Source organism: Anopheles merus, chromosome 3R (assembly GCF_017562075.2).
Source record: "Anopheles merus strain MAF chromosome 3R, AmerM5.1, whole genome shotgun sequence".
NCBI lineage: Eukaryota > Metazoa > Arthropoda > Insecta > Diptera > Culicidae > Anopheles > Anopheles merus.
The window spans coordinates 14210566-14232678 of NC_054084.1; the positions used below are offsets into that span (position 1 = coordinate 14210566).

Consider the following 22113-nt stretch of genomic DNA (forward strand, 5'->3'; position numbering starts at 1 on the left):
TATTGTGTGTCGTCGAACCGCTGCCGTTCGAATTCACAAGAAATTACCAGTGCAGGTTTGCAAGTTCCTGTACAAAGCATATCGAACGTTTTCAATACGTGGAAACGTGGTCGGTGCCAGTTATTGTTTCTGACGGTCAAGCCTCAGTCTTTTGGACGCTTGTTGAACAATACATTGTTCAAGTGTTAGTGAACATTGAATTCAAAGTTGTATGTTTCAAGTGTAGGTGAGCAAGTTCCCTATACACGTACATCGAACGTTTTCAATCTGTGGAAACGCGGTCGGTACGGTATCTTTTTGCTTGTGATCGATCATCAGTCGTTCGAATACGCAAGAAGTGTTTTCAGTGCAAGGAGGCAAGTTCCCTGCTTAAGGCATATCGAACGTTTTAATTCGTGGAAAACGTGGTCGGTGCTAACAAACGTATTGTGAACAATACGGTTCGCGCGCGTTATTCAAACGGAGTGAGCGTGTGCGCGAGTGAACAATTCTCTCTTTTCGGGTTAAGATAAAGGTTCGCGCGCGTTATTCAAACGGAGTGAGCGTGTGCGCGAGTGAACAATTCTCTCTTCTCGGGTAAAGCAAAGTTCCGCGTGTGTTAATCCGGGTGTGTGCGTGAGTGTGCGAACAATAAAACCGCGTGGTTTGAACTAATTCTACGGGTAGAGTACGGGACAAATTGAACTATTTTACGAACATTCAGTGTTGTGAAAAGTGTTTTTTGTTACAAGTGAAAATGCCTGGTTCACCAGTTCCAACGACGTCGGCGGCGTTTGAGGAACAAGACGCATCGCATCGTGTATCACATGTGCAAGCTGCATCAGACAGCGATCATGTCCAAGCCAATCCAATACTGAGGGCAGCCGTGGCAAGAGAAGCTTCGGAGAGTGAGTTTGAAGGTTTTGAATCAGTAAATTCAAGTCCTACTTTTCCAACAGCAGCAATGCTGGCGGAGAAAAGAAAGCGAATGCGTCAGCATTTCGACCAAAGGCTGGACCGCATTGATCAAGCACTACAGCATGCAACAAGAGCGGATGCCGCTTTTCTGAAAGGATGTGCGTCACGCTTGTCGATGCTATCCACGGAATATGAAACATGGCACACCAACAATTTGGTTTCTTCTTCCAATGCACAGTTCGAACAAGAAGAAGAAGAGTACGCCTCTTTCGAGAACCGCCATTTTGAGCTTTCATTGGCAATTGAAAGAAACTTGTCATCAAGTGTAGTTTCCACACCAACACGCGATACCATGCCACACACAAAACTTCCCGAAATGCGCTTGCCAACTTTTGATGGAAAGATGGAAGATTGGTTACCGTTTCGAGATGCCTTTCTCAGTCTTATTGATCGCAATAAGAATTTAGCCGACGTAGACAAGCTACGATACTTAAAAGGCTCTCTTCAAAAGGATGCTCTTAACGTAGTAGGAGACATCGAAATCACCGACGCAAATTATTCTGTTGCCTGGGAAGTATTGAAATCGCGATTCGAAAACAAAAAGCTAGTGGTGAAACGATATCTTGATGGATTATTTGCGATACCACACATGAAAAAGGAATCATACGAATCACTGATTTCTTTAATTGACAGTTTTGAGCGTGGTGTTAAAATGACGACTAGAATGGGAGTGGCCACGGAAGGATGGAGCGTGCTCTTAGCTCACATGGTCTGCTCTAAATTAGACCTGGCCACACTTAAACAATGGGAAATACATCATAGCTCAACCAATGTTCCCACGTATGACGAGATCATGAAATTCCTTCGCAGCCAAGCAACTGTTTTGCAAGCCATGGCTCCAGACAGGAATCGAACAAGTGAAGCAACAACAGCTGGAGGCAGAATGAAAACCCGCAACGAAGTGTACAGCGTGGTTAAGCCGGCCACAAAGGTTTGTTCATTCTGCAAAAGGGCTTCACATGCTGCGTACCTGTGCGAAGTGTTTCGAAATGCATCTGTGGAAAAGCGACACGAGCTAGTGAGGAACGGACAGTTGTGTTTTAACTGTTTGTCGGCGGGTCATCAGCGAAAGGATTGTTCGTCCGGATCTTGCCGTGTATGTCAGCGAAATCATCATACGATGCTTCACAAACCGAATTCTCCAATTGATCAGTCGTCATTAGCATCAGCGTCATCACTGCCGTCTACATCAAATGCAGAAGCAGCTACACCGGCTTCTATTGTTCAACATTGTGCGCGCAACAATTTCGAAAAAATAATCCTGTTACCAACAGCAATGGTACAAGTAGTGAATGTTGACGGAACACGTATCTGGGCTCGAGCTTTACTGGATGGAGGTTCACAGATCAACATTGTTACGGAACGATTGGTACAGCTGTTGAGAGTCCAGAAGAGGAACGAGCATCATCTGCTTGGTGGAATAGGGAAGGCACAGCATTCGTCTCATCATTCTGTGAGCCTTGCTATCCACTCTCACTGCTCTACCTTCAAGGCAAGCTGGAAGTTCCATGTGCTGCGAGAAGTGACGTGGGACCAGCCAGCACATGCAGTCAATCCGGAAGGATTGAACCTACCGAAGGGAGTGACGTTGGCGGATCCTCATTTCTATGAGCCAGGGCCAATTGATCTACTTATTGGGCGAGAAGGTTACAACGATCTACTTTTGGGTAACATTCTTCGGTTGAATAGCCCAAAACTACTACTGCAAAACACGGAGCTGGGTTGGATTGTCTCAGGTCAGGTAAGCCAAGGTCTAACACACTCTTCCTTAGTGCTCAACGTCATGACGCTGAATGACCAACTAAGCCGGTTTTGGGAACTGGAAGGCTGCTACTCCCCTGCGATGTTATCCGTCGAGGAAGCTGAGTGTGAGGCAGCATTTGTACAAACAACTTCACGAGACCACGAAGGCCGTTTCGTGGTAGCCTTACCAACGCGTACTGAAAGGCTTAATCAACTAGGTGACTCTTATGAAGCTGCATCACGGCGGCTACAATCGCTCTGTAGGCGATTAAATATCGACTCGAAATTGAAGCAGGAATATTCTAAATTCCTACAGGAGTATCTCGATCTAGGACACATGGAAGAAATTCCATCTGACCGCCATGACATTGGAAAGACATATTACATGCCGCATCATTGTGTAGTACGACCCGACAGCCTCACGACTAAGCTAAGAGTCGTATTTGATGCATCCAGTTCTACTGATACAGGGGTATCCCTCAACGATGCACTGATGGTGGGACCTTCAGTGCAAGATGATCTTTTGTCGTTGTTACTCCGATTTAGAGTACCCAGATTTGCGATTTTGGCTGACATTGAAAAAATGTATCGCCAAATTTGGGTGAAGGAATCCGATCGTCCACTTCAACGCATCCTGTGGAAAGAATCTGCTGATGATAGAATTCGCATCTATCAGCTGAAAACCGTTACGTACGGCACAGCCTGCGCACCTTACTTGGCCACCCGTTGTCTGCAAGCGTTGGCTAAGGAAGGAGAAACAAGATATCCCAGGGCATCCAAGGTCCTCGAGCAAGATTTTTACATGGATGACATGATCACCGGTGTGGAATCTGTTGAAGATGGCCGGATTATTTGCAGCGAAATAAATCAGCTTCTACAATCGGCAGGATTTCACCTGCGCAAATGGGCTTCAAACTCGTCTGAGTTACTGGAGCAAATACCAGCTGAACTACAAATCGAGGGAGATGTTTTGAACATCGATCGCAGCACATCCATCAAGGCTTTGGGTTTAAGATGGATGCCATCATCGGACCAGCTAGGGTTTAGTGTGCCTGGTTGGAAGGAATCAGAAATCATCACCAAACGCATTGCGTTATCAGACTCAGCTAAGTTGTTCGATCCTCTTGGACTGTTAGGACCAGTCATTGTAGTAGCAAAGTGTTTCATGCAGGAGCTCTGGAAGAACGAAAATACCTGGGATGAACCTTTGGAGTCTGAACGGCAACAATTCTGGTTGCGCTTCAGAGAACAACTCGCTGATCTGACTAGCTTGACAATTCCACGACGAGCAATTGGTGGAACAGTGCGAATTGAAGCTCACGGATTTAGTGATGCTTCCCTACGGGCTTATGGCGCCTGTATCTACATACGAGCAGAATCGTCCGATGGCCAAGTTTCAGTACGGTTGTTATGTGCTAAGTCAAAGGTGGCACCGATACCTAATACCAAACGGAAGAAAAACGTGTCCCTTCCACGGCTCGAGTTGTCGGGAGCGTTGTTACTATCACACTTATGGCAGAAGGTGAAGCAAGGGGTGAAATTGGAGCTTAAAATCAACTTCTGGGTTGATTCAACGATAGTTCTTCATTGGCTTTCAAGCAGTCCTTCCCGTTGGAAACAGTTCGTTGCGAACCGAGTTGCGGAAATCCAGCACCAAACCTACAAGATGCCTTGGAGTTATGTGGCCAGCGAGCACAATCCAGCTGACATTATTTCCAGGGGAATGATGCCTTTGCAGCTCATGGATTCCCAACTTTGGTGGCAAGGGCCCCCATGGTTGCATCTTCCAAGTCAAGCTTGGCCTACGAACAAACCCAATACTGAAATTTCCTCGGAAGATTTGGAAGAGCGATCGATTGTAGCCACATCTCAACAGGTACCGCCAAATTTTCTATTCGATCTTTCTTCATCTTACGAAAAATTGGTGCGACTTACGGCATATCTGCTGCGATTCATGTACAATTGTCAACCGACACACCGCGGAAATCTACGAAAGGGGTTTCTAAAAATAGATGAATTAGTGTCAGCGTCTCTAACGCTCGTTCGTCTGGCCCAACAAGAAACCTTTGCTGAGGAGCTTCGGGATGTTCGTCAAACTGGAGCGGTCAAGCCGAACTCAAAACTGAAAACGCTAACACCTATTCTGAAAGAGGGTATCCTACGTGTGGGTGGTCGTTTGCGAAACGCGCCTGTTTCGTATGAACGCAAACATCCGATAATTTTAGCGTTTTCTCACCCATTGACCCTACTGATTGCGCGTTCTTATCATCGACAATATCTGCATGCGGGACAACAAGAGCTCATATCTAGCCTGCGTGAGAGATTCTGGCCCCTTCGCGTACGCAACCTGGCACGAAAGGTCGTATATGAGTGTGTAAGTTGTTTCCGATCCAAACCAACAACGGCAGAGCAAATCATGGGAGATTTGCCCAGCGAACGCGTAAACCCAGTTCTCCCATTCTACAACACTGGTGTGGATCTGTGTGGTCCATTATTCTATAGACAAACCAACAAGAAGGCTGCTCCAATCAAATGCTATGTTGCTGTTTTCGTCTGTCTTGTGATCAAGGCAGTACATGTGGAGCTTATTGCCGATTTGTCTACTCCAGCCTTCATTTCTACATTGAAGCGTTTCATAGCTCGTCGCGGTAAACCATCCGTAATCCAGTGCGACAACGCCAAAAATTTCCGGGGAGCTGATCGAGCGCTCAAGGAGATGTATGAGCTGTTCCAGAAACAACAACATCAGGATGCTGTTACAACTTACTGCGGAACGGAAGGGATCACCTTCAACTTCATCCCTCCGCGGTCACCCCATTTCGGTGGGATCTGGGAGGCCGCAGTGAAGTCGCTTAAACGGCATCTCAAGGCGACGATAGGATCCAGTATCTTGCGGCGAGACGACCTGGAAACTATCTTAGTTCAAGTGGAGGCTTGTTTGAACTCGCGACCGTTAACTGCACTTTCCAACGATCCAGAGGACCTGGAAATTCTGACACCGGGTCATTTTTTGATTCAACGGGCGCTTACATCGGTCCCTGAGCCATCTTATGCTGAGATTCCAGGCAACCGCCTGGACCGCTATCAACAATTGCAGGAGTATGTTCGGCGGATTTGGAAGCGATGGAATCGAGACTACTTGTCTGGTTTGCATCCGCGTACCCGGTGGACTTCAAGGCGAGACAACGTTCGGGAGGGCACTATGGTCCTGCTGAAGGAGGACAACCTTCCCCCTCTCAAATGGCGCTTCGGCCGAGTGCTGAAGATTTATCCTGGTGATGACGGCTTGGTTCGAGTGGTTGATGTGAAAACGAAGGATGGAATTTACAGAAGAGCCATCACCAAGATCTGCATACTGCCCGGACAGAAGGAAGAAAGAGAGGTTTCGTAATAAGGGTTGAAAGCTACCTTTCAACGGGGGGCGGCTATGTTGAGTAATGAATTTGTACGGTATAAACATATGACCTTCTGTCACTTGAATTTGCTGCTTGGGAATTGTATTGAGGGGACGAATGAAGGAAACAAGGAATAAAGAAGGAGTCTAGCGCAAGCGTTCAATCAGTACAGACGTTCCTCTCTCTACCAGTTGAGGAATTCACTAACTAAAACAACTAGTATACGGCACTGTTGTGTTTCATTAATATTTCGTTAAGATTCATTTGTATCCAATCTGCGATGAGTAAATCCAATCTCGAATCTCCAAAAAACATAAATCGCCCAGGATTCATGAAACTTCAAAGATTGCGATTTATGCGCTCCCGTGGTACAATGGTCAACTCACACGACTTAACAACAAGTCGGTCGTGCGTTCAACCCTTGTATAGACCGTCTCTTCGAAGCAAGGACTGACTGAGATGAAGCGTGGCGTTTGTTAAAAAATCTTAAAAGCCTATACAAGCTTATATGTATACGTAGGTCTTACGCCAAGAAAGAGAAAAACAAGAACTTCAAGCTCTATGATCTTTTTTAGATAGTAATATTTCATTCCCGTCGATAAATATTTAATTTAAACAGGCTCAAAATTTTGTTTGAAGAATGCATTCAGGCCGTTGAAACAGTACTGCGTCCACTATGAGTAGTAGAGAATGAATAAGAATAATTTCCATGTATATAAATTTTTAACAAACAGACCCCGGAATGCTTCATTACGCTCAAGCAATTAACATTCGATTCGATTTCATCAGCTAATTGGCAAACGCTTAATCATCTTCACATTTTACTGCTCAGCTTCCCATTAAGATTAAAACATCTATTCCCAGCAGTTTCAACAAAGCTCAAGTCTTCTTTCCACTTGAAGTGCTTGAGAAATTGCTCTTGTTGCTTCGTTTTACCGGCTGCTCTGTAAATACCTGCGAAGTTGTTTCTTTTGATAAGTGTTTCTGCGTACATTTCTGACTACAACAGATGCGCCACCCGAAACTCTCACTCTCTCTTTTTCTCTCTATCTCTCTGTTTTCTTTTCCACAAAAAAGCACCTCCGCTGGTTCGATGTACGCACAAAATATGCAACAACAATTCGAAGAAACAATTTCCACCCCCAAACACGGTTTTCCATTGCTCCTGCATACCCCACATCATGACCTTGTGTCCGCGCACAAAAAGCTCTCTCAACGCGTACATCCCCCCCCCCCACACACACACACACACACATACCTGAACAAGGGCTAGAGCAATTGGGCGGCGTTGGCTCATTTTACAAACGCTTACCCCGAAACGACAGCATCCCCCTTTTTCTGGTTTGCTTCGGAACCGAGGCGAGGCCGTCTGCACACGCGGCACCAGCGAAAAAGCACCTGTTTTCTCCAGCTTTCGAGTCCACAGCTTCAGGAAATCTTATACAACGTATAACGATGTTTCTTTTTTGTGTTGTGTTGCTGTGCGAAAACGTAAATAATTTCACGCTCGCCTAACTTTCCGCTGGCCGGAACCGGAGGGAGGCGTTCAAGTGCTCACCTCCACCACAGCTGCCTCCGTTCTTCTCCCGTCCCGATGGTGAAAAGGTTGTTGTGAAGGGCACCACAGCGGCGGATACACTACACCTACAGGCATCGCCCCAGCCTCTCGTTGTATGTGTGTGTGTATGAGCAATGAAAATGAATTCTTAAAGCTGCTCTCAGGGATTGACCCTTTTCGGTGTACTTCAATTTTGCCTAACCGGCGGGCCGACAACTCAACTCCTTGCCCAACTCCCTGGTCCAAACAGAGAGAAAAAAAACGCATACGCACACACAAAATATGCTCTAAAATATTACCATCCACTGACTTACACACGCGACCGAGAATATGCTTCCCATCTGAGGCACGCGCTACAACACGACGTCCCCCGGAGGCGCACCTACCCCCCCAAACACAAGTGCACGCATCATAAAGGGCAGGCGAAAAACGGCAAATTTCTAATAAACGACTGTGCTGCTGCTCGGTGTCTTAGCAATTGAAACATTTTCCTTCCCCGACACGGCGCGGCAGGCTCAGAAAGCTTACACACGCACAAAGAAAACAACGAATAAGGTACAATTTCTGGAGCAACAAATCCTTGACGCCGAACAGCGGCACACAGTAATGTGACCGCGTATGCTTTCGGCAAAGCATTGCGTACAGTGCAATAGGCGACGATGAGGTTCGACGAGTGGGAGAGAATGAAAAAGGCCACATACCAGCATAAAGCGTCTTCTAGGTGCTTCCCCCCATTTCTTCGTATGCATCAAGAAACCAATAACAACAACAAAAACCACTACAAGAAACACGATGCAATAAAACTGAGAAAATTATCACACGGTGGCTGGCTGGCTGGCCGTGGCGTCGGTTCCAACCAAAAAAAAAAGAAGCTACCGAGCAGAAGAAGGCGAACCCTCTGAACCGTGAACGCATAAAAAAGCCACACGTCAGCAAACGAAAGCCTACAAAAGTAATGTGTGTGTGCGCGGGCGAGGTTCCATCCGCCCTTTTACCTCCCTCTCCCCTAGGTGGTGGAAGGTGTGGGTGGGAGCGGGAGGTCGTAAAAATGCCTCTCTACCCACCCACCAGCCGAACGGGAGAGAGCCTTCCGAAGCACACTGCCCTGAAATGCTTCAAGAGATTTGTGGTGGAAAAGCCGTTTCCCTTTCGCCCCACCGTACACACCGCGGTGGCAACGAAGGTTTGCTCCATTTTCACTCTCCCCCTGTCTCTTTCCTACATCCACTCTCTCTCTCTGTCTTTCTCTATCACTCCCACAGCTTCTGTCGGCAGTGAAAAGTCTTGGCACTGATAACCACTGTACCCGCAAAAATAACCACCACCTGCAGGGAGCCCCTTGTTTTACCCAAAAGGAAAAGGACAGACAGGAGCCGGCATTTTCTTTATCACCCAAAAACGAAACAATCAAGCAAATCAGAGAAAAGCCATCATTCCTGCGCGCACAAACGAATGGCGCTATCTTCGGTGTCAGATAGTGCCGCGTGCGCTCCTTTGCCGGCGATTTTATATGATATTATAAAATTAAACATGTCCAAGGGAGGAAAACAGAAAATTCCTAAACGCATCGTAAAAACGCACCGCCCCACAACAACCAAAAAAGGCTGGAAGAGAGCAGATACACAAAAGGAGATCGCGGAACCGTGTGCACAGCACGACACAAACCACAGAACTGGGAAAATTCCCCCCTGTAGAGGGCGGTGAAATGGAATGGCAGGAGGGGGGGGGGGGGTTCGGGTGACCGTTTTAACGCGATATACTCTAAATGGGTGGGTTTGCATAAGCAGCATTAAAGTTGGTTTTGGCCACTTGGCGTTGAGAAGTTACCCGTGTCCGTCTCCAAACAGGGAAGAGCGAAGAGGCGAAATAAAATTGTTTGCTTAATGTGCTCTGATTACATGCTGATAGCGTTAATGAGTAATACCAAAATTAATTTATAGCTTGTCCAGCAAAGCTTGTCCCGCGCAACACCTTCGCTTGGACACAAACCATACACACACACAGACAAATACACTTCCAATCCCTGAGGAATACCGAAACCTAACCCAAACCCCGAGACCCGAGTCCTAACTGAGTTACTCGTGACGCATTCGCATTTGACGACAGTTTTGACAGCAACGGCAGCACCGGGAACTAGGGAATGAAGGGCTGGTGACAAATTGAGGTTATGTTGGTTTTATGGTTTACGGTACGCAGTCAGGTAAGCCAGTCACGGGCCAGGCCGGTACCAACAGCAGTAGCAGTGAGACCACTGATGTAGTAACAAGCGAAATGGACATTACGGGATAAGATGCCCCCGGATAAGTAGAACCCGGGCCATTAAAACTCGGTTTAGTATCGTTGACTGTTTGCGTCGTGTTTTTGGCAAGCGAAGAGGTTTGCCCAAAAACAAGAACAGCTTTTTTTATAAGGGAAAAAACTAATAATCATGTAAATGATTTCATCAAACCTCAAACTCGCGGTCGCTATCAAACCCGCTCGAGGGCGTAGTTATTTAACATATTTTAATAGCAACTGGATCTAACCGGGGACACTACAACCTGCACCAAAGCGGATTTGAATAAAATATACAGCTGTAACCTACGCTGTAACTATTTGGGCCTTCATCTTCATTTTTCATCTATTTTGCCGCCCTTTTCTCGTTGTTAAATGCCGAAGACAAAAATATCTAAATATCTTGCGTCGACGGTGAGATCGAGAGCTATGATCCCAAGCACTGCGGGCACGATAATTTAGCAGTTGTCTTAGAGCATTAAGACAGATAAGACACGCATCTATCGCCGGATTGAGCGATATAAGCGACAATTTATGGCTACAGCTTCACACACATACACATACACATGCTCGCCCTGAATGCCATCAGCTGCTGGCGCAAAAAAGGGCATATGCGAAGGGCTTCCAAAGATCTGGAATTTTATACACGCTTGTCGCCATAATTCATTGGATAAGATTAGCGCACGCGCCATCACACGGAGTGTCTGGGTTTCGAGGGCCAGTTTTACATCCATTACAATTGTCGAGTTATGTTTAAGCTTTCTGGGTTTCCTCTATTATTTAAGATACCTATTTTAATACCTAACATAACAAAAAAAATACCGTCGTTTGGGACTTCTTCTGAAATGCTGGGATAAGTTTAGCCTTTATGAATTCAATTGAATTCAATTGATTCGATCTTCGTTTTCATTGTCTTAATAGCACAGATTGTAATCTCTAATGCTCTAAAAACGTGTGAGGCATATTCAAAGATAAACTGATCTGTTTAGGTTTCCGACAGCTTGGATCGCAATTAGTTAGGCTACACAGGCTATAAAAATGAAATTAGTTTACTATTGAATTTTAAGCCAATAGAATCACCATACGCTCAAGCACCGATTCCTTCGTAAAAATGAATCCAGATATCCAAAATTAGATGCAGAAAAAAGCAACATCGGATACATTTCACAACGAAACAGTCATACAAAAAATGATAGAAAAAAGCTAGAAAAACTCGCGAAATATATTCAGGATTTTCCAAGTCACTTTCGAAGGTAAGCATTGTTTTTCACCGCGTGCAAGAAGTTATTTTGCTTCACTCTGATATTTTATTTTCATCATACTTTTCTTTTGAAGTCTCTTTCGAATGTGCACATAATTATTCACCACATCCAAGATGTTTTTCAGCAGCTGTCAATTGGTTCATTTGCTTCAAAATAAACTTTCAGTTTCACCACATGATTTTCAACACATAAAAAAGAACTGTCAAACTCAATCTAGCTTGTGTTGTGTTGAAAATCATGCAGTTCTTGTTTGAAATGTTCTTCTTTCAATATTTTTATGTCAAAAGTTTTAAATACGACAGCGAGATTACGATACATAAAACCACAGATTTTTCTTCTCATTAAGCACTCAAAAGCTGTTGTCGGTTTAGGTGAACTTTAGCCACAAACGGACTTGGCTGTCGGTGACGCGATTTGTTTACCCCAAGCAGAAGAATCAGCCTTGCGTATGGAAGAATCGATTGTACCACGTGACCGTCCCAAGAGACATTATACAATTCACAAACCAAGTTCGTCTTACGCTCATAAGCTATTCTAATCAATTCTAAAAGATCAATTTCCTGTTCCCTGCCTCAATCCTAAATGTGTAATTTCCGGTTTGAAAACAATTATATTCCAACATTTGATAAAAAAAAACACATAAGAATCATCTCATTCACAGCAAAGCTACTCAAACGGAAACAACAATCTTGCGCTCAGTCAATTCAACCCACGCCCAACGGCACATGTCATTCGCTGCACACATTGCGTCCCAAAGGGAAGGGAGACGGAAGGAGAAGAGAATGATTACATGAAACACACACAAAGGAACGATTATGTCCTCCCTCGTTGCCGAAAACTAAGAAACCCCGCCTGCAGTGCCCCAAAATAAAGGCAAAGCGGTGCATGTGGCAGTTACCACAAGTTCCTACTGCCACTTACACACAATCTCCTCCCTTCTGCATCTTGCAACACTACACATTGCACTTCTATATTCCACTCTCCCCACACTATCTCGCTCATCCTGGTAAGGTGCGTTTTTTTCTCTTCTTTTTTCACCCACAGGCCTCGGCAAACATTTGCGACAGAGGTCACACGGACGCGTGGAACGGAGGAGGAGAAGCAGCAGTTTTAATAAGCGGGCAATATGTTACATGTTACAAGTGCTGTCTCATTGTTGTTTACATTTGCCTTCGGTGCCAGACGAAAGAGAGAGAGAGAGAGCGAGAGAGAAAACAAACACAAGCCAAGAGATGTGGTAGTGCGGCATGGTTCGTCGCAGACAGAGCGTGTCCACAAAAACGGGAACCGTATGTCCGCCACCAAACGAGGCAGTTGGCACCCGTTGGAAGACGACAGAATTAAGCAGTGAGAAAGAGAGAACAACAAGCACCCAAGTTAAGCCAAGAGTTTAAATGTGTGTGCTCTATCTCGCATCGGTCCAGACGATGCGGCGGTACGACACACTACTGGCCACCGTACGCCCTCAAGCCCTCTTCCCCGTTCTCGTCCATCATCCATCATGTAGCGCACGTTGTGATCTATTTAAAGTTACACGCCATGCCTCCACACCCACTGCTCCCCGAAACCCATTTCCGTCTGACTGTGGACATAAAAATAATTACGCTTTCCATATGTTGTTTGCACACCCCCCGCCTTCACCGCTTCAGACGATGGTCCAGAAAAACGCGCTTCCGAAGCCGTCCGACACATGTGCCCCAGCCTTTGCATGAAGTTGGCGTCGTGGCTGCCGAAACTATGTTGGACCTTAACTTTGCATTCAAACCCTCTCTAGAGCAAGACTACATACGGTCTTAGTGAGGAAGAATGTTCAAAGGCACTTCTCTCCCGGAGGGAAAGACACGAAAGAACGACACAAACACACACCCAAACGAGAGCTAATGCGTTACAATGTTAATTAAAAGAGTAAGCAAAACTCGGTGCGCAAAGACATTTGATTCCACGAGTTTTCCACTTATTGGATGAACTCCGACCCTCATCCAGGTAATGCCAGTTCCGTTGCACACTACCAAAGCGCCATGAGACACAGACACACACTGTAAACGCATCGTGTGGCTGGAAATTTGTCTCGTTACCACCGCCAGCTCGCTCTCTCTCTCTCTCTCTTGACGTGCTTAAAATTAGATTTGCACTTGTCATGTCCAGAACAACGCCGAGACGCCAGCAGACGACGACCCAGCAGCCCGGAGAGATAGAGCAGGGCAATAAAGTTTAATGACACTCGGGGCCGGATATTGAGGCGCGCACAGCTGGGATTGGCAAAGGACGATGGTGCCCCAAGAACGAGTGTTAGCGAGAGCAGTGCGAATTTAGCATTTCGCCTAGACAACTTACCTAGCGTGACGTAGAGCTTCGGTCGAACGTTCTCCTGCCAGGCACATAGGGTACCGACGACGAACACCGTCGCCAGGAGGTAGCCGACCAGCAGCGGGCCTCCGCGGGCAACTGGAACCGACCGACGCCCTTGCCGCCCATGCCCATGGGCCGCTGATGAGTGTATCGATTCGGCTGACATCTTGCTGCTGCTGATGCTGTTGCTCCTATTCGAATTTATCACACACATACACACTTTTTGCCACAAGCTCAATACACACACACACTCGAACTCGAAAAATTTCAAACAAACACACGCATACGCAACTTCTTGCCCACAAATTGCACAAAAATGCACACGCAATCGATACAGCGCGCTTCACACACAACACTCGATTTCTTTTTTCAAATTTTGCCACGCAAAAAAAAACTCCCACCGAAAGAAAAGGAAATATTATTGCGGCTTATTTTCTTTTTCTTCTTCTTCTTTTTACTTAATTTTCATCCACCATACACACAGGACACAACGCGCACACGACGCTCGGAGTTTTAGCACGCTCTAAGGGACTGGCGTCGTCACGCCCGCTCACCAAGACTCGCCGTGGTGACGGTGCAGCAGCAGGCCAGCGGTGGCTTGATCGATCCATGCGGCTCCGGAACACTTGAGCGCTTCAGGCCGTGGCAACATTGCAAGCGCTTGCAAATCTTCCTGCCCTTTTTGCTTCCACTGCCCCTAGCCTTTAGCTCGCTAGCCCCCCCAGAAGCCACCCTCTCCCTTGCGACCGTTGCTTCACAGCAGAGCACGAGCGGGAAAAGGCTTAATTTCACGATCAACAGCAGACACGGCGCACGCGCTTACACACACGGCACTCTCACGGCACTGGACTACCTACAAGTAGAAAAGGAACGATTAATTTTACGCCAAAATTTAACACAACACTTTCACAATGTATTCACTCTGTCTAGCCAATGCCTTAAGGCTTAAACGTTCTTTTTTTTTGTACCAACGCACACGTTCGATGCGAAAAAATCGACCCCAGCACAACGACCCAGGATCGTGGCACCGGATCTTGTCCGATTATTTATTTGTTTACATTGAAATCCTCATAGACTGGGAGATAGAAGATAGAAGAAACGCATGCACGCGACGGCCCGTGTTTATTGTTTGGCCCGTCTCTTCGCTGCCATAAATAATAGATACCGCTTGCCGATTGCCGGCACACGTGTCCGGCTCTTAATGCCCACCACCCAAAGAGGAGCAAAGATTTGCTCTCTATTTAAGGCCGCTTTTTCCCGGCAGCCCCTAGGATTTAAATCTTCACCGCGTTCGTTACGCACTTTGCGCGGCGCACCGAAGAGAATAATCTGCAAGAGAAAAGAGAGAGAGAGAGGGAAAACAAGACATCGATTAGTGGAGCTCTGGTTGGAAGCGATATTCGTTGGATGGGTTTTTTGTGTACAAAAACCGAGAGCTGATTTGTGTACAAAAACGAAAGCATAAACAAAACTCGATTCTAAACAAGACCTATCGCAAGCACTGGTTGTTTGATGCAGGTGGCGGACGCTATTTATAATTGGGCGTGAAAAGGTTTGAAAGCACCAACAAATGTTTACTTCGGGCGTTTTGGTTTGGTTTTGTAGTCTCATTTTGTAAAGTACGAACATTAATTGAAGTTGTCTAGGGATATTAGAGGTTTAAGCACTTTAAAAATAAGACAAAAAGCCGCCTAATTTTGCAGTGTCTTAAACCAAGATATCAATTATCTTGAAGCAAGACAGGCAAAGAAATCCAGAATATCGCAAAGCAACCGACAAATCTCAAACAAACATAAACAAAGGAGTTGATAAACAAACAAATTCGTGTATGGCAGTCTTGGGTGTAGGTATTCCTTCTAAAACAGTATGTGTTCGATATGACATGTTAAATAATTAAAACAGTCGTCAATGTACAACCTGCCTAGTCTCCTGTCAAGCCTAGTTTAGCAAAAGAGTGAAAAAATACAACTTGTAACACAACACCATTATTAAAGGCTATTGGCAATTTGTTCCAAAAAATATCCAATTAAGAGCACTTATATCAAATCCAAATCTTGATCTTGATAAAATGAATGGACGAATAAATCGATTATATTGGGAAAAATGACTTCAATCATCTAGGCGTTCTAGGCCTAGGCGTTTGGGTTGGAGCATCCAAGTAATATTCGAGTCATAAATCAAAACTATTACATACCGGATCGCGGCTTGATTATAGGAGTTTAAAGCATACATGGTCATGACAACGTCCCAACTTGCTACCCTTGCCGTATAGAGGTTTTTGAAAGGATTTTCATAATTTTGAGTCACTTTCTTATGTTTATATCTTATATTTTATAAGTAAGTTAACTCTATGTCACGGAAAGAGGAAATTCCTAGTAGATTCCTCATTTGATCCTGTCCAAAAAGGGTGCCATCTTGTCCCGTAAGAATGAATCAAGAAAGTGTCCCAAAACATGAAAACCCATGAAAAACCTCTGAAAGACTACGACGCAACAAGACAAGAATCAACGATTTATGTTTTAAACAATGCAAATCATGTAACCTTTCTGTATGCATCTCATACAACCGTTTGGCACAAAAATCATGCTTAATTGCATCACTCAAAAGAAAGACAATAAATCAAATACCACAACCACAAGGATTATATTAATAAACAGATAATAAAAAAGAGATCCCCTTCATTGTATCACATTTCTCAAAGACTTTGATTCACACACCACAACACGAAATGTTTTCCTCCACAGCTAAAATTAGCTCATATTCTCTTCAGCATGACATAGCAGAGCAGCAAAAGGTTTGGGCACCTTAACAGCTCTGTTATTTAATTCGGAACGTCATCCTCACTTGACAAAACCGGGTGCCAAGCCATCCTCTTCCTGTACCTCGCAAGGGAATCCACCACACCACACCGCACACACACTGTTTCCGAAAGCCGGTATTAAAAGGATGTGTTTTTGCAAGAATAACGAGAGACGCAACAATAAATAGACAACGCACAGCAAAACAACACAGCAGATCCTAACGAGAGCCGGTAGCTGAGCAGCCAAACAAGGAGGACAGAAGGGCATACAGGGTGCACACAAGGGGCGCTCAAGGTGTTTGTGTTATATCCGCCCTGTCGGTAAACCTTGATTTACGATCGGCATATTTGGACGACATTTCAAAGTAATAAATTCATGCACACCGGGGTACTGGTGGCATCCCCGCACCCGGCAGTTGATGAAACAGAGCCGAGAGAGAGAGAGAGGGATGGTTGAGACCACAGCGCACCACAATGACTTTTCGATGCCTGCCAGTGGAATACTGACCCCATTCCTGAGGATTTCCGAGGCGGCCGTTCGATTGCACCTTGGGAGTTGTTCCTCAAGCTTCCTTCAACGAGGAAAAATTGCTAAACGGAACCGAGTGGTGGACCCTTTCGCCCAGCGGAAAAGCAGGAAGCGAGAGAGAATGAGGTGGTCCAAAACAGTGGTCCGAAATGTCAGTATAAAATGCCGTATCGAAGATACCACCGAGTTTCTAGGTGTGGGCGACAAGAAGCCAAAGCAATACAGGTAACCTCTCTTGCCTATTCGGTTCACTTCAACTCCCCTGTTAGCGGGCGGGGGGGGGGGGGGCTTTAGTGAGTTGATATATTGGCAAGCGACTAAAACACTACCAAACCGGAGGGAATTAATATTTCACCAGGTACGCCTCTCCTGGGGGAGAAAAGCGCCGGTTCAATTTGTTTCGCCCCGGTTTTGATTACAAACGATCCCTTCCTCCAAGCGGATATCCTTCAAGCAGCAGTTCCCTCCTCCCCAATGCCTTTCCCTAGGTGTTGTGATTCAAGTGGAAATAGAAACAAAACGCCAGCGTTTAACCTTTTCGTCATTATGTTCGGATTAACATACACCAGGAGCACCAAGCCACCCTACCCAGAATGTGAATTCCGATCAAACAAGGACATTAGACACCGGGATCGAACCCATTCAAGCACACACGGAGCACGACACCGCTCTGGGCCGTTCCAATCAGCAATGGGGCAAACTGCACCGACTGCACCGGGACAAGGAATTTGCAATTTAACATCGTGCAGCAATTATTTCCCTATCAAATTACCCCGGGTGTGTTACCCTGAGACACACACTCACACACACACACACCCACTCGAAGGGAGAATAAAACATGAAAACTCGCACAAAAACGACCGCATTTGCAATTGCGAACGATCGAGCTGAAGTGCATTGAACTCGTTGCAGTTGCAAACAGCCTTCAAAGTGAAAAAGGCCTCTCTTTGATGCTGAAGTATGTACACACACATACACATATACACTTCCTCTCTTCGGAATGCTTGACGGATGGAGTCCTGCGAACGGTGCGCAGACTTGCTTTCTTGCTCCGGCAGATCCTGCACCAATCCGGGGAAGGAGGAGGATGCCGGATACCCGACTCCAATCGATACGGCTCGAGAACACGTGGTTCGGCTGTTCAGAGAGGAACTCAGTTTTTTCCACTCTCACCATCTGAGCTTTTGTTTTGTGCGGCGAGAGCGTTCCGCATGAAACACGGTACAGGGAACCGTCTATCGACAAACATTCCAGCACGCAATAGGATCTGTGTTGATAATACACGCTTTGTTTAAACGAGAACATTTATATTCAAAACTCTTCACAACATACAGACAAAAAAGGCACTCGATGGAGTCTTGAGATTATGACATCGACTCACAACTTCATCTGCAATAATATCGGCGTTCGCTTCAGCATCTAATATCAAACACCTCCCAACAAATCCAAGGGATTAACAAACGGACCACGGAGGAAAAGCCGTGTCCCGTGCATCAATTTAGTGTTGCGTAAAGCTGGCAAAGATACGAAATCGACTCCGGTCCGACTCCGATGATTTCGGAACCATCTCTAGAAGGCAGGTCCGCCCAGCATACGGAGTCATTCGAAGTCGTCTGGAGCCGTCCGGAGTCGACTGGTGTCATTCGGAGTCATTCGGAGTTGTCCGGAGTCGTCCGGAGTCGTAGTCTTCCTGATAAGAGTCGTTCGGAGTCGTCCGAAGTCTTCCAGAAACTCGCAGGAGTCTTCCAGTTGACTACCACCAACTCCGATCGACTCTGGACGACTCCAAATGACTCCGGGAGATTCCAGATGACTCCGAATTACGACTCGGTACGACTCCAAACGACTCTGAACGACTACGACTCCGGATGGAACTAGTGGGTTTCCATTTTGCCAGTGTCGGAATCGAACTAACAATAGTCGGAGTCGGATCGAAGTCGTAGGTACGCTACAGAGAGCACATCAATAGTGTCAATAGCGAAAACGACTTTTATTTCGTTCATATTTGTCTCTAGCCTTCTCCCTGGACTTGTCGTCTTTGTTTCGAATCTTAAGAACACTCCACCACCCAGAGAGGCTCTTCATCTTCACCCACTTAATCGCTGTGGTTATTTGAATGTTGTCCAAAAAAAAAGAGGAAAAGCCGGAAATGTGGTATCTTCCTTTATGGAAAAGGATTTGGAGGTTTACCGTCCCCACTTCCATCTGATCTGAGCATTCCAACTGATTGCGATAAAGTTTCGTGGTGTATCGCCACGATCCCAAAAAGGCTCTCATTCTCTCTATTCCATTGTCGTCTCTCTATTGGGGAAGAGTTGTCCACCGAAACAAAACAACATACACCACACTAACACCAGTTAGAAATCGCTCCAATTTGCTCCAATTTTCTCTTTCTCTTTTAGGGAATTTCTCTCACTAAAAACGTCCTTTAGGCTCTCTCACCGATTTTTCGATTCCGTAGACTCCTCACGCCGGTCCCAAAATGTTGTCTTCACTTTCTCTTCCACGGTTTGCAGAGTGGGGCATGGTAAAGAAGGATATGACGATTTCTATCTAAACGCTCGCACACACTAACAAACGACACTGCCGGGTGATTTGGATTCGGCACATTTATTCCACCCCTCTGACGCTCTTTGTTTGGTTTGGACCGACCAAAACTCGTGGCCCCACCGAGTCCTTCTTTGAACTAAAAGAGGATGGTGGTGCTGGTGATGTCCTTTCAGCTTTGGTTTTCGGGAGGTTCTTTATTTGATATTCTTCGCTACTGCGCATATCCTTATGTGGCACATGGAGCTCGAGACAAAAAAAGCATGCCAAACCCCGTCTCCCGTTCGGTCCTAAAGCTTTGTGTTTAGTTCGCTTGTGCTAAATGAAGGGCAAAAAAAAGGAAGCAAACGGTACAGCAAACTAGACAAAACAACAGACCCCAGAAAAGAGCACACTGGGATTGGAGATTTTGGGAGGGCTGTGAAAATGTGCTCAAACATGCGTTCTAACCAACTTCTGCACAAACAGTTTTCCAGCCAAACAAAAAAGCCGCACACACACACGCACACGCAAATTCTACCCATTCTAATGGAAGGGAGGGGATCTCTAGAACGTTCACTAGAAGTTCTGCTCGGCAAAAATCCGACGCAATCATCTCCTCCCAATCCCCAATGCCCGCAGAGTGGCCCTCTCGCCACTCTTCAATAATACAGCCCCTGTTTTCCCTAATGCTGCCAAAGAACCGAGATCCGCCGACGAGAAAGTCGCTATGCTCTTGCGCGCTTTGTCTTAAAGGCTTGCGGCTCTCGGCAGTCGAAAATTATGTTTGCCCCGAGCATTTCATTTCCCATTTGCGTACACTTTTCGCGTCCCGCTTTCGGGCGGAGTGGAGTGAAACGAATGAACCCAGTCCAAAACGCACTGCCGGCTTTGTGCTTGAACGATAAGTGTGTACCCCGCGTTTGCTGGACTACTCTGCGCTAGCGTCCTCTCCCCCTGTGAGCAGTTTTCTCCCACAACCGAGGGAGGAAAATCCTTTCACAGGGTCCTCTCACTCGTCCTTCCCGAATGCGAATTACCGCCGTATTTCGAGCTTCTCGAACTCGAACTTCTCCCGGTGGCTCATCAAAAACGAAAGGATTCCCGCTCGCTTCTTGCCACAACTCCCTCCCCATCACCGGGTATTTCCCCCCAATACATACATTCTGATAGGCACACGGGACAAAGAGATTAAGCCGCAACCACCCACATCCACACCCCGTATACAATTATGAGGTTTTTGGTGTGTGTGTGTGTTTGTGTTCACTTCATCGTACAGGCGTACACATAGAGCAATTGCTTAGCAATAAAGCTGCGAAAGGTAGGCCATTTTCCAGCGACGAAAGCTTAGCGAATGGAAATGGCTTACAGTTTCAAACGCTGAAATGATTCTCTCTTTTTTGCACCGTTTTCAAAGCAGTGCAATACATTTGTATAGCAAACGAAAGACACGCTTTGAAATGGGCTCGATTAGATTACGGTGTGTGCAGTGTTCGCGATGGAATTTGAGTGTGGCAGATCAGATAGGGAAAAATGGTTCCAGCACCAATGTGCTAATTGGGATTTTGTTGCACCGACTTGCGGGGCGAGTGTCGTATCGTCGTGTCGTAAAGGTTTGAAAATCCAGTATCGGAATAGTCAGGAGGGTTTAACGGACTTTATTGGAGCTTTGAAATGGCAACTTCTTCAAAAAAAATTTAGAAAATTTTTATAAATTTTATAAAATTTTGTAAAGAGCATTGTTGGTTTAAAATTTTGAACAATGCGACCAGTGCTGCAAAATGTCACTGTCAATATCATAAAAAAAAATCCATGTCAGCGTCACGTACTCAATTATGATGATCAGAGGTGATACTCAAAACTATTGGTGTGACCAATACATGCATGGTGACATTTTTGTGACCATTGCTTGGTCAGTCACTATGTCACGACTTTTCTTACTGTAATCAGTTCGGCAAAATGTCACTGACATAGTCATGAAAAATTCCGGCTGAAACAAAATCAAGTCACGAGCTCTACTGCGATGATCAGAGATGAAACTCAAAGGTGACCAAGCGTAGTTGGGTGCTAAACCAAATGTCACCAAGCATGTCATTGATCCACCAACTGTTTGAGTCTCACCTCTGATCATCTCAGTTGTGTATGTGACCTGATTTGATCTTCGTTTCAGTCATGAGTGTTGGTGTCTGAAATAGTGACATTTGGCAGCACTGTTCACAGCTATAAAAAAATCATTAATATATGCTTGTCAGTCAGAGTATCGCGTTTGACTCAAGCACTCCCACGACGTGTTTGATTTTTATTGATTATCAACAATGAGCATCAAGCTAACTCGGATATGTTGTTCATTGTTTTCGTTGGTGAACATCTCATGACATTTTGCAGCACTGAATGCGACCTTTATTGGTCAATGCGACAATGCGCCCTGGTCGTCCATAAACTGAAAAATCATTTTAAATATACTTTCTGACATTTCTTTATTTAGATCTGAATATTTCAGGTCATCCCTTTTTTTCAAAACCGCTTTGCAGCTCTTAAGATATTTAAGTATCAAAACTTCACAGACATCTCCGCAAAAAAAAATCCTACAACTATGCTTAAAAGGATTGAGCACTAGGCTTCTTTAATTCCATAATTTATATAAATGCATACAATTGTAAACTTGTCTCGAAATTATATGGCAAAATAATGTTCATTACCTTCGTTAAAATACCTCAAAT

General features: G+C 45.5%; 1 protein-coding gene and 1 long non-coding RNA gene across 5 annotated transcripts in view; both read right to left on the bottom strand.

The window, feature by feature from the left end:
• LOC121596958 (semaphorin-1A) overlaps positions 1 to 13780 on the bottom strand; it is a 177454-nt gene extending 163674 nt beyond the window's left edge. For all 4 annotated transcript variants that reach the window (XM_041922387.1, XM_041922386.1, XM_041922385.1 and 1 more), the window contains exon 1: positions 13524 to 13780. In XM_041922387.1, coding sequence (XP_041778321.1) covers positions 13524 to 13752 — 229 coding nt within the window. In that variant the 5' untranslated portion in view covers positions 13753 to 13780. The remainder of the gene's footprint in view (positions 1 to 13523) is intronic.
• A 30-nt stretch (positions 13781 to 13810) lies between these two features.
• The window catches only part of LOC121596960, a 33429-nt gene continuing 25126 nt past the window's right edge, over positions 13811 to 22113 (bottom strand). The window contains exons 3-4 of the long non-coding RNA XR_006005345.1: positions 14841 to 14867; positions 13811 to 14391 (exon numbers count right to left, since the gene is read on the bottom strand). This is a non-coding gene — a long non-coding RNA (uncharacterized LOC121596960). The remainder of the gene's footprint in view (positions 14392 to 14840; positions 14868 to 22113) is intronic.